At 42.2% G+C, this 13,741-nt stretch overlaps 1 protein-coding gene across 1 annotated transcript; it reads left to right on the top strand.

The window, feature by feature from the left end:
- Positions 1 to 1,506: 1,506 nt before the first annotated feature.
- TUBAL3 (tubulin, alpha-like 3) lies at positions 1,507 to 13,163 on the top strand. The gene is made up of 4 exons (XM_011974931.1): positions 1,507 to 1,543; positions 5,240 to 5,483; positions 10,790 to 10,938; positions 11,799 to 13,163. The coding sequence occupies exons 1-4, from the start codon at positions 1,541 to 1,543 to the stop codon at positions 12,741 to 12,743; spliced, it is 1,341 nt and encodes a 446-aa protein (XP_011830321.1). The 5' UTR covers positions 1,507 to 1,540; the 3' UTR covers positions 12,744 to 13,163.
- The last annotated feature ends 578 nt before the right edge of the window (positions 13,164 to 13,741 follow it).

The following is a 13,741-nucleotide window of genomic DNA, read 5'->3' on the forward strand; positions in this document are numbered from 1 at the left end:
TAAAATAGTACTCTATATCTAAACCCAACTATATTAGTTATTATATTAAATGTAATGAGCTGAATTCTCCAATTCAAATACAAAAATAGAAAAAAACTCAGTCATATCATGCATACAAAGAACACATCCCAAATATGAGAATATGGAAAGGTTTTACGTTTCTAAGAATGTAAAAAGATGGGAAGATACATAATTCAAATGTGAACCATAAAACTGTAGTAAAGTAGTAATGTTAATATTTGATCATAAAACTTTAACGTCGGCCAAGGTGGGCAGAGCATGAGGTCAGGAGTTCAAGACCAACCTGGCCAACATGGCGAAACCCTGTCTCTACCAAAAATACAAAAAAATTAGCTGGGAATAGTGGCACGCACCTGTAATCCCAGCTACTTGGGAGGCTAAGGCAGAAGAATTGCTTGAACCTGGGAGGTGGAGGTTGCAGTGAGCTGAAATCGCGCCACTGCGCTCCAACCTGGATGACGGAGCAAGACTCCGTCTCAAAAACAAAAACAAAAAAAAAAAACTTTAAGGTAAAAATCATTAATGTATATAAGGAAGGTAATTTAAAAATAAAAAATTGTTAAAGTTTTTGAACATATAATAGTTTAAAATGTATATGCTCTTCATAACATAGCCTCAAAATATATCAAAAATTGACAGAAAAAGAAATAATGGGCAAATTCACAATTATAATGAAAATTTTTAACACATCTTTTGAAATAATTGATACTGAAAATTTGGACTACACAATAAATCCATTTGATTTAATAGATTGATTGATTGAATGATATGTCTATCTAGAATATTGCATCCAACAAACGCAGAATGCACATTCTTTTCAACACTCAAGGAACATTTTCAAAAATTGACCATATAGTAGAATATAAAGGAAGTTTTAGCAAATATATAAGGAGAGAAATCAGTTAAGATGTGTTACCTGCTCTTAGTGCAATTAATAAAAAATAATAACATAGGTATATATTATGTATAATAATATAAAAGTTCAAAAGACAATAATAATAAAAACAGAAAATTCCCATATGTTTGGATGTGGTAGTGGTTGAGAGGCAAGCATAGAACACAGAAGTAAAAAGGACACTATCTTGGTTTGCTCTATGTATTCAGGGATTGTTTAAATTTATTTAAGAAGATATTCATATAGTACTCATGCAATAGAAAAAGGTAGCAAATTTTACTCATACTCTTTCCTTTTCTCTGCCAATGCTAAATAAATTCTTAACCCCAAAGGGTGATTTTTAAAAGACACATGTTCTTTTCAACATAGGTATAAGTTGGACGCAGATTTGAATAAGCTCTCTGTAGTTCATCTGTGGTTGTGTACAAACTTTATCCCAGGTTGTTCAGGCCCAACACAGCTGCTCTGAGACCAGATAACTAGAAAACTAAAAAGAAGCTGTACCGCTTTAAGTGAAGGAAGCTCCAGCCCTCAGGTGGAGTCATTTCTGGGCCCTGTGATAAAGCTCAGCTGGGAGGCTCCTCAATCATTACTACAGGGCAGGAGGGGCACGTTCTCATCAGCATGGTAAGTGACTACATGCCTATGCATTGTTGTAGAAAATTTTACTAATCTTATTTAGCCCTTTTCCCACAGCAAACAATTCTTAATAAAATTGTAATGCAAGAGAAGACATTTGTAAAGAAACATTTGTTTCTTTCAATATCCCTGTAGATGAGTTGGGAGCAGGTGTGGACAGGCTGTAATCTATTCCTCTGTAATGTTGCTTCTTTCAAGTTAAAGCTCAGTTGATTTGTAGTATCTTACTACCATTATCTGAAGCACTGAAGCAAAAACCTCTCCTTCCTTTAGTTTTCACCTTTGTTTTAGGCTCAGAGTGCTGATTTTTCTGTAGATATTAATTGCTTCACTTTTCGTTATGCTGTTAAGAGTTTCTGAGGACTTCAGACTATGGCTGACCTCATAAATGCCTGGTAGGGTAAAGTGCGCAGACATCTTCTTTGCCCTCACTTGAGGTTAGTTCTTTGGGCACCACAATGAATAGAATAACTTACAATAATTCTGTTTTGGAATGACCTTTTCAGATCCATTTCCCCTTTATTCTGTGTCAGTTTTTCAGTATCTTTGAATTTTTAATTCTTCAATGGAAGCAACATTTCGAACTGCTTTTTTATCTTTGATTTCTCACCCCATTGGTCTCTCTGTCCAACATTTTAAAAACTTTAAATTGTTTTGCTTTTAAAAATTATGCCTTTCAACATGAGAGAGACTTGTGATAATAGCATGTTCTGTATCCTGACTATCACTGTCAACATTCTGGGTGTGATTTTGTATTACGGTATTGCAAGATATTTCCACTGGGGAAGTGGGTAAGGGATACAAGGGATCTTCCTATGTTATTTCTTACGACTGCATATCAATCTACAAAGATCTCAAAGTTAAAAGTTGAATTGAGAGTTATGTTCTTCTAGTAATTCAAATAATCCTTATAGCAGCATTTAATAATGTGCTATGACTTATCAGTGTTGACGTTCAGTGGGCATTTTATAGTCTTCTATTTTATAGTGTGACTAATATTTTCATAGAGAATTTGGAGAAAAGGGAGAGGCTAAGAGAAGAATAAGGTGAAGATAGTCTTCTACACCCTTGGACAGAGTTATGTTATAAGCTAAGCTTCTTCAAAGACCAAGGATGCTTGGTAGGCCAGGCTATTTGTGCTGAGCTCAAAAAGAAAAGCATCACTCTGCTTTCTGAGTCACTTGAACAGACCACGTGAAGAGGAACAATATATATATTTTTATATTAGTGATTATTTTTACTGTCAATATTATGAACAAATACTACATGTACACCTGGATTTTACTTGTCACTGTAACACAGGACTGGGTGGCAGCCACTGAAGAAGACAGAGAAATCTACATGTAAACTTTACAAAGAGGTTTTAATGATGTAGAAACAATGAACATTCACCCTCTCCTTTAAAAATTTTAACTTTAAGGAGCCAAGTTTTGATCAGATTACAGCAGCTAATATATTTACAGCACTTTAAGTCCTACAGAAGGGGAGAAGAATAAGATTAAAGTTATCTGAAGCCTGATAAGGGGTATCCAAAGCCTGTTTATAACAGAATGTGCTGTTTTGAGAGGTGGAATGTTAGTATGTCCTAAGTGAAGTGCTTTCTAAATTAGAGAGACTGATAGTTGCACAGAAAAGAAACGAGAAGGAAGCCCTACTAAGATAGTGAACTTGAATTGGTCATGAAGCAAAGAGGGCTGTATTATGCCTTGTGAATCACAGAGACAAAGTACAAAGGTTTGATGCCACTAAACATGAGCAGAGTGCAAGTCAGACTGTAGGGGTGTGGCCGACCAGAGCCCTCTTCCTACTTCCCTCTCACTAGTGGTCTGTATAGACCACTGGTCCTCAACGTTTTTGGCACCAGGAACCAGTTTTGTGGAACACAATTTTTCCATGGAGTCGGTGGTGGGGGATGGTTTCTGGATGGAACTGTTCCACCTCAGATTGTCAGGCCTTAGTTAGATTCTCATAAGGAGCCTGCAGCCTAGATCCCTTGCATGCACAGTTCACAATAGGGTTAGTGCCCCTATGAGGGTCTAATGCTGCCGCTGATCTGACAGGAGGCAGAGCTCAGCCAGTAATGCTCACTCACCTGCCGCTCACCTCCTGCTGTGAAGTCCAGTTCCTAACAGGCCACAGGCTGGTACTGGCCTGTGGCCCGGGGCTTGGGGACCCCTGTGTAGACCACAGATGAGGGATTGACAGGAGGTCTGAGGTCTTTCAGCAGTTGAATCTCAGGCTTTGGGGCAGTGTAGCCATGAACAAGGGCGGGGTTTCCCCTCAGCTTATGTAGTTGAACAGCTCAAAGGGTCCTGATGATGCGGAAGACATGGGGGTCTCACTCTCCAAGACGCCCCAAATAGATTTGTTTCAGCACCACTGTCAATCAAACCACGTCAATATTAAGATCAGCAACTGCTGTTACCTTAGATTTCTTAGGATTTAGCTTTTTCTTTCCTTCTCTTAAAAAAAGTAGGTCATTGTCTGTTTGACAGAACAGTTGTTTGCCTTAAAAAAATATGATTTGAAGTGGGATGGGGGAATATGAAGGCTGATGAAGGTGGAAGAAATAGTAAAGTTTAGACAAGAAAACAAAATCACTACCCAGGTATTACTAGACTTAATATCTTGATGCATTTTCTTTTAGATTTTTGTGCCTACTTTTGAACAGATTTGACATCATACTCTATATACAATTATGCATCTTATGTGCTTTTTACTTAATATGTTATAAGCATTTCCCATGTCATTCATCTTTTTTGGGGGGTAAACATTTAAGGGTTGCGTAACATGCTGTTGTGTTGATGTATCATCCTTTAAATGCCCAACAATATATAAATGATTAGATTAAATAGATTTGTTTTTGGTTTTCCTGCTTATGAATTATGCTGCTGTGAATGCCATCAGCCTACATCTTTGCATTTTAGAGTCTTTCTTTTGTAATTTGTTTGTTTATATCATTTGCCTATCCAGTGGATGTCTTAAGTGTTTTGTTTTTTTTTTTTTTTTTTAGAAAGTTGATGTATATAAAATCCATTTTTATCTCTATATGTTTGTTATAAAACTTTTACATTTTGGAATTGTTAAATCGATTGCATTTTGCCTTGTAAAATTTCCCACTAGTTTTAAGTTTAGTGTATCCATCCTTATTCAGAGTGCATATGAATGGTAAAGATAATATTTTAAATTTATCTGCAATGAGTTTTAGTACCTGACAAGACTATATATTGATTTTGGTTTTATTTCTTTCCAATAACTAGCTAATTTTCTTTCTAGACAAGTCTACCTGATATATATATATAATTACACACACACACACACACATCTCACCCATATTAAAAGAATAAAGTGAAATGAGTTGTATTTTGATTTGCTTTTTTGTGTGTGTGTGTGTGTGTGTGTTTGTCTTAATTCAATTCTTAGCCCAGTACAGAGTAGGTACTTAATTTATGTTGTTAAAATAAACTTTTTAATGGAATTTAAATCCCTGGTTTAATTGTCCCTGAAGCTTAGCTGGACCCTGGGTCTTGGTTTCCATGAAACACTTTTGATTATCCTTATAACACATTCCTCCGTGGCCTTAAGCTAGCTAGGTTTCTGTCATTTGTAACCAGAAGTGCTGAGTAACAGATCTCCTGTTGTCTAAACACCTGCTCAGTTCCAACTCACCATGACTTATTTCAGAGGGAGTGCCTTTCCATCCACATCGGTCAAGCTGGCATCCAGATTGGGGACGCTTGCTGGGAACTCTATTGCCTGGAACATGGAATCCAGCCAAACGGCATTGTTCTCGACAGTCAACCGGATCAGCTGGAAAATGCAAAAATGGAGCACACAAATGCGTCTTTCGATACCTTCTTCTGTGAGACAAGAGCTGGGAAGCACGTGCCTAGAGCACTCTTCGTGGACTTGGAGCCAACTGTTATAGGTACAATACGTGTTCCATTCTAGCGCACTTAACTGGAGCCACACTCAGATCAAGAGAGTGGGATTATCAGGTTATACTGGTCTATCTGAACGAAATCACAGGGGCCATTCCCAAACGTAGAGGCCTACTCAATGGCCATGGGTGATTAACATGACAAACACAGCCAAAGGGAAGACTAGATTAGCTTTTTAAAATTTTAATTTAATTTAATTAACTTATTTATTTTAAGATGGAGTCACTCAGGCGGAAGTGCAGTGGTGCCATCTTGGCTCACTGCAACCTCCGCCTCCTGGGTTCAAGCAATTCTCCTGCCTCAGCCTCCCAGTAGCTGGGATTACAAGCACACACCACCATGCCTGGATAATTTTTGTATTTTTAGTAGAGATGGACTTTCACCATATTGGCCAGGCTGGTCTTGAACTCCTGACCTCAAGTGACCCACCTGCCTTAGCCTCCCAAAGTGCTGGGATTACAGGTGTAAGCCACCACACTTGGCCTAGATTAGCCTTCTTTACCTGTGTGATGAAATGAATTAAGACCTGCTAATTGATCCACATGTGTATCATAACAGAACACTAAGTCTTTTCCTGGGTTCGAGAGCCATTTGCCAGAAGGCACTGGCAAAGAATCAAAAAGTTTTTTGATAGCTGCTTAAAAAGAGTAGAATATTTGAAAAGAATCCCAAAAGAACAAGAGGCCAAAAATATACTCTAGTTATGGGAAAAACAGTGCAATTACTAACAATACACTTTGTAGTATGTCATGCAAAAACTCTTCAGCTGGAGCTAGAAAAATACAGGAGAGAGAAGGGGCTCTTACTGACGTAAGAGAAAAGCTAGAGAGTGGGGTAGATTTGGGTTTGATGTTGTGCATCCCATTATTTGTTGGTGTGTAATAAACTTCCCCTACATTTAGTGGTTTAAGGCAATAACACTTGCTGGTTTGTTCATGAATCTACAATTTGGGTGGGGCTCAGAAGCGACAGCTCCCCTGTGCTCCATGTGGTACCAGCTTGGAAGGCTCAAGTGGGAACTGGGGCATCCACTTTGAAAGTCATTCATTTACTTCGCTGTCCCTTGGTGCCGGCTGTTGACTGAGAGAGTGGGAGGGGTGGAGAAAAGGAGAGGCTGATGAATTCAAGGTCGTGGTAAGAAGGAATTGAATACAACCCCATAAACACTTCAGCTGGGTGATGGGAGTACAAAGATGAATAAATGCTGATTTTTGCCCTTGATGTGAAGATGCCTGTATTGGTCAGCTGGGACTGCTGTATCAGAACACCACGGACTCGGTGGCTTACACAACAGTTGTTGATTTCTCACAATTCTGGAGGCTGGAAGTCTGAGACCAGGGTGCCCAGTGGTCAGCTTCGGGTGAAGGCTCTCTTCCCAGCTTGCAGATGGCTGGCTACCTTCTCACTGTATTCTCATATGGCAGAGAAATAGATCTTTTCTTATATGGGCCCTAATCCCATAGTGAAGTCCTACCCTTATGACCGACTTACTGACAAAGACTCACCTCCAGATACCATCACATCGGGGACTAGGGATTCAATGCATGAATTTTGGGGGGACACAGTCATTTAGTCCACAGCAGCTATTGTTTACTAGTAGGAGACCTGCACAGGTATTTTCTTCTAATTCTTTCAGCACTCTGTCAGGAGACACTATTATCATCCTCAATTTATAGACTAGGAACTTTATAAATCTTGGGGAAGTCAAGGAACTTGCCTAAGATCACTGAGTTATGAGAGTAGAGCTGTGTTTGGTCCTAGGTTTGCCTTCTTATTAAATCTGTTGTCTTTCAACAGGAAAGTAGCCTAATCTAGTGAAGAAGAAAATATAAATAGTTATAACAATACTGTTGAAATTGAGCCATAATTGCCAGTGTATGACTATCTTTTGACCTAAAAAAGTTAATTTTATTGTGTATGATACAACTTAATAGACATTTCTACAACAGGGGTGTCCAATAATTTGGCCTCCCTGGGACACACTGGAAGAAGAAGAATTATCTTGGGCCACACATATAATCGCAAAACAATCTCATAATGTTTTAAGAACGTTTACCAATTTGTGTGGGAATGCATTCAAAGCCATCCTGGGCGGCACGCAGCCTGGGGGCTGCGGGATGGACAAGCTTGCTCTGCAAGGCGGAAGGAATGAATAACTAGGGAGTCATCAAATATGTTTGTTTGTTTTTTAGAGCTAGAGACTGGGTCTCGCTCTGTCACCCAGACTGGAGTGCAGTGGCATAATCATAGCTCAGTGAACTCCTGGGCTCAAGCAATCCTCCCACTTTGGGCTCCTGAGTAGCTTGGACTACAGGCACATGTCACTACATGTGGATAAGTTTTTTTTTAATTTATTTTTTTGAGACAGAGTTTTGCTCTTTTTGCCCAGGCTGGAGTGCAATGACATTATTGCTGCTCACTGCAACCTCCGACTCCCGGGTTCAAGTGATTCTCCTGCCTCAGCCTCCCGAGTAGCTGGGATTACAGGTGCACGCCCTGCTAATTTTGTATTTTTAGTAGAGATGGGGTTTCACCATGTTGGCCAGGTTGGTCTGGAACTCCTGACTTCCAGTAATCCACCTGCCTCGGCCTCCCAGACTGCTGGGATTATAGGCAAGAGCCACTGTGCCAGGGCAATTTTTTGTTTTTTATAGAGATAGTGTCTCACTATATTGCCCAGGCTAGTTTCAAACTCCTGACCTCAAACAATGCTCTCACCTTGGCCTCCCAAAGTGCTGGGATTCCAGGCATGAGCCACCACACCCAGCCTCACACACCTTCTCATGAGGGGACAGCATCTGCAAATTCAGAGTCATGAAGGAATGCCCCGCAAGTGCAACCAGGAGTTCAGCGTGGCCAGGCATCGGTGTGAACAGGAGCGCAAAGCAGGGGACGAGGCTGGGAAGATGGTCAGGGGCAGGCTCAAGGGTGAAGTTAGGGCAAAGTGAGGAAGTTGTGGTCAGAGAAAGGAATTTGCATGTTTAGGATTTTGGCAGTAGGAGAGTTCTGAGTGATGGTGATTGAAGTGGAGTGCAGTAGAATGACACTGTAGTTAAGGAAGCTAAGGAGCCATCGCATAATTGTTCAAAAACCATTGAAGTCTCTGAGGATGTTGATTGAGGGCACCATGCTGGGTACTAAAGCCCCTCAGCAACCTGTGCCCGGGAAGTTAGAATGGATGGCATGGATTACTGATGAACGGCAGGTGCTGCAACCACTAAGCCCTGAGATAATGGATTTTATGGAAGTAATTTGTGAAGCTATTGACCCTCAAGATCCCGACCCAACGTTGTCATGAAGAAGGAAGCTTCCGTAAATTACCTCCCTAGCCTGAATGCAGCCTTATAGCTTCAGGTGAGAAGAAAAATAGTCCACCCAGAATGAAGCATTCACTTATATCTTGTTTATAAATACATCTTTTAAACATCCTAGCTCTGGGGGCGGTTTGTGTGTAAGCTAGTTAAAAGTTATTTAAACTCAATTTTAATAAATATTATTTGAGAGGTTGCCAAATTGGAGTTTAGAAATTCTTGGTCACCCACAGGAAGGCACGGTGAATTGAAAAACAATTGTGCTCTTATTAAACAGAAACACAATGCATCTCTCCTTAGGCTGTGAGCTCCTAGGACTGGCTCAGCTATCTGCTGCCAAGGCTGGTGGTGTATAATGAGGTAAATCTGCATAAATGCATGTCATGAAGCCAGTTCTATCATTGTTACTTATAATTGCTGTTGTTATATGGGCCGTGCGTTGTGCCCTATGTTCTCGTAACAGCTCAATGGGGTAGATCTTGTTATAATCCTTATTTATGAGCTAAAATCATTGACTAAGTAACTTCTCTCTAGCTTAGTGAGGGAGGCAAGATAGGAACCCAGGAAACTGATTCTTGAAACATGCATTTAACTACTAAGCAATGCAGTATCCCACAGTAACCAGGGCAGCAGTCCCAAAGCCTACTTAGGCCTGAAACACTGCTGCTTAATCATCAGGAATAATGCTATTTGAGTAATTCTAAGGTGGGGGAGTAGGGCATGCTGCCCAGGGTTTTAAAAGGCAATGAGACCTGGCATGGGTTGCCCTCAGTTGTATTGGATACTGCCAACATCTTAACGCCAATTGTCCTGCGTCATGCATTTATGCACTCGGCGTTTGGGTCGTGTGGGCATTTGAGTTTGCCGTGCCTTGCCTGTTAAATCCTCTTTTAAAGCAGATTTAAAAGATGGATATACCTTTAGTTTTTAAATTTATTTTATTTTATTTTACTTTTTTTGAGACAGAATTTCACTCTTGTTGTCCAGGCTGGAGTGCAGTGGCATGATCTCGGCTCGCTGCAACCTCCTGGGTTCAAGTGATTCTCCTGCCTCAGTCTCCCGAGTAGCTGGGATTACAGGTGACCACCACCACGCCTGTCTAATTTTCTGTATTTTTAGTAGAGATAGAGTTTCACCATGTTGGCCAGGCTGGTCTCGAGCTCCTGACCTCAGGTGATCCACCTGCCTCAGCCTTCCAAAGTGCTGGGATTATAGGTGTGAGTCACTGCACCCTGGATATGCCTTTCTGTGTGCTTTTGCAGCACACAGTTGGCTATTTGTAGATAAAAATAGTTGTCTCGAAATGCCAATGTGTCCTAGGGTGGGCAGTGGGTTGAAGCGTGTCCCCCTAAATTCATATCCATCTGCAACCCCAGAATGTGACTTTATTTGGAAACAATGTCTTCGTCAATGTAGTTAGTTAAAATGAGGTCCTCCAGGATTAGGGTGCGCCCTAATGCTAAAGAATTGTGTCCTTATCAGAGGAGAGAGCACAGATACCCACACAGGCGAAAAGGCTTGTATGCCAGAGGTAGAGATTGGAAGGGGATAGCTAGAAGCCAGGGAGAGCTAAGAATTGTGAGTCACCAGGTGCCAGGAGAGATGTTTGGACCAGACGCTCCCTGGGGCCTGCAGCAGGAACGAAGCCTACCAACACCTTGGTGTTAGACTTCTGGCCTCTGGAGCTGTTAGGAAATAAATTCCTATTGTTTTAAGCCACGATGTTTGTTGTCATTGGTTATGGCAGCCCTGGGAAACTAATAAGGGGTGTGTGGTAGAAAAACATACTTTCCATGTCTATGTAAAAAATTCCACTTTTCCTGGGCTAAGACAGGCTAATTCAGCACTACCTAAATTCCATTCCTGGACCACAACATTGAGAGAAAGCATGGGGGTCACGTACAGGGAGGCCCCCGGAGGAATAGCGGCAGGTCGACGGCTGAATTGTACTGAGTGCACCGACCTCCTTTCACTCTCTGCAGATGGGATCCGGACGGGCCAGCACCGTTCACTCTTCCACCCTGAGCAGCTCCTTAGCGGAAAGGAGGATGCTGCCAACAACTATGCGCGAGGCCGTTACTCTGTGGGGTCGAAGGTCATCGACCTCGTGCTGGAGAGGACCCGGAAGCTGGCAAGTGGCTCCCCCTCGCCTCCGAGTAGGCTGTGCCTGGGGCATGTGGGGTCCTGCAGCAGAACTCACAAGCATTATCTGCTGTCACCATCGCCACCGTCTCTCCCTGGTCATTCGCCTGGGTGCTCAGAACTGGGGAGGGGTCCTCATCTTGGCTTAGATTTCCCCTTGTTAGTAGGAAGGGGATAGGGACCTGTACACTTACTGGGGGTCCCCTGATCACCCGATCATCCCTGCTTCTCCTAACACAGGGTTCATCTTGTTATGAGAGACTCCCATAGCACTCTAAAACTTGTCACTTTCCAAGAGTAACGTGTCATTTTCCAAGAGTAACTGATGTTTATGAAGTTAGCAAGAGGCACTCCCTGTCTGGAGCTGCGTGACTCTATTCACTGCCAGTTAATTCCTCTTTAGGAGCCTGAGTCTGGAGACCCTTTGCTGAGTAAGGGTTTTGGTATTTGGCATATTTGTTAGCTACTACAACGCCTTTTACACCAGCATGCCAGGTGGAGCATAGACGTGGGGGGAATGTTATTTTGCTTCAATGTTTTGTCATTTTCTTTGTTATTGATAAGGGCCTTGCTTGCAACCACATACAGATAAGTGCACAGAGGTCAGTGAAAGACAGGTGGATATTTATGCTCTGCTTATAATAAAGCTCTGAAGTGCTTTGCCTACTGCATAAGTCCCCTTGAGAGTATTTCGAAGTAGCTATGTTTGTGGTGGAGTTAACAATGGCAAAGGAGTCCTTTCTGAAAGTTTTTGTTTTGGGGAAACCTGTTGTATCCTACCACTACAGTCCAATTCACTGCTTCTGGATTTATAAAGCTGAATTCTCACATCTCATTTACTTTTCTCAGGCAGAACAGTGTGGTGGACTTCAGGGATTTTTGATTTTCCGAAGCTTTGGAGGAGGCACTGGTTCAGGGTTTACATCTCTCTTAATGGAGAGGCTCACAGGAGAATACAGCAGAAAGACTAAGCTGGAGTTCTCGGTCTACCCAGCCCCCAGGATCTCCACTGCTGTGGTAGAGCCTTATAACTGTGTCCTCACCACCCACTCCACCACAGAGCACACGGACTGTACCTTCATAGTGGACAACGAGGCCATCTACGATATATGCCAACGGAAACTCGGTGTTGAACGCCCCTCTTATGCCAGCATCAATAGATTGATGGTTCAGGCAGTATCTTCCATCACTGCCTCCCTCCGGTTTGAAGGGCCCTTGAATGTGGACCTAATTGAATTCCAGACCAACCTAGTACCTTATCCGAGAATACATTTCCCCATGACAGCCTTCGCCCCCATCGTCTCTGCTGACAAAGCCTACCGTGAGCAGTTCTCCGTGTCAGACATCACCACCGCCTGCTTTGAGTCCTCCAACCAGCTGGTCAAGTGCGATCCTCGGCTTGGGAAGTACATGGCCTGCTGCCTACTCTATAGAGGGGACGTGGTCCCTAAGGAAGTGAATGCAGCAATCGCAGCCACGAAGTCGAGGCACTCTGTTCAGTTTGTAGATTGGTGTCCAACTGGTTTCAAGGTGGGCATCAACAATCGGCCGCCCACGGTGATGCCAGGTGGGGACCTGGCCAAAGTCCACCGGGCCGTCTGCATGCTGAGCAACACCACAGCAATCGTGGAGGCCTGGGCCCGCCTGGACCACAAGTTTGACCTCATGTATGCCAAGAGAGCATTTCTGCACTGGTACCTCAGAGAAGGCATGGAAGAAGCAGAGTTCTTGGAGGCCAGGGAAGATCTGGCAGCCTTGGAGAGGGATTATGAGGAAGTGGGGCAAAGTTTCTGAGGCATGTATGATGGGTGCAAATGAATGTCAAGTTAAAATGGCATGTTTTCTTTTCAAGCCATTATGTGCCTAGTGAATAGTTCCCCTGATGAGAAGAAAAACGAAATCAAATCAGGCAAGACTCTAGGTTCCACACTAAATTAAGTGGGTCAGTACCAACAACGAACGCGTTCTTTCCTGGTCTACTGGTACAAGCCAGCTCTGCTACCTGGGAACCTTTGGAGGCTTAGAGTCCTTTGAACTGCTGGGTCACTTCTAGGTGGGATTTTTTTTTGTTTTACCAAGAGACAATGAAATCCTAAAGTTTATGCTTTCCCTTTCTGGTACCTGAAGTAGAAAACAGCACATATTGATTACGAATGTTTTTTCCCCGATATCTATATTTTGACACTGATTAAATCATAAATATTTTCAGTATGATTCTTTTTCTTCTTTGAAATGTGTGCCCAAAGGGCTCAGTTTGCTCAGTTTGCTTTTTATGTAAACAAACTTGGGTCTGTCTAAAACTTGAATTTGTGTGTCTTGCAGGTCAGAGGTGAAAGCCATCTCTTTCACTTCCCTGTCCTAGAGGTGGTGTTCTCAAAGTGTCGCCAGTGTAACTCTGTGCCAGAGTCACTTCAGAAGTTTAGTAAAAATGCAGATCATTGAGCTTCTCTATCGACTTGCTAAGCTAGAATCCTGGGGGCTGGAGGGGCTGTGTCTTAATGATTTGAGATTTACAAAAACACTAAATGGAATGAATTTTTGGCACTGAATAGTTCCATTTGAGAAAATAATTGACTCTGGACAAAGCTATAAATGCATTAAAACCACTAGCGGGATTTTAAATAACCACAATATTTAGTCTCACTAATATTGGAATTAAGGCAACTTAGATGCTGCAAAGGTACTGAGTTGGGCTGAGGTGTTGCTCTTGGACTGATGGTAGATAATCCTCAGGAGCCTTATCCACCTGTGACATTTAACCTGTCAGCCCTCACCCTTCAGCTATACTCACT

Source organism: Mandrillus leucophaeus, unplaced genomic scaffold (assembly GCF_000951045.1).
Source record: "Mandrillus leucophaeus isolate KB7577 unplaced genomic scaffold, Mleu.le_1.0 Scaffold15, whole genome shotgun sequence".
Taxonomy (NCBI): domain Eukaryota; kingdom Metazoa; phylum Chordata; class Mammalia; order Primates; family Cercopithecidae; genus Mandrillus; species Mandrillus leucophaeus.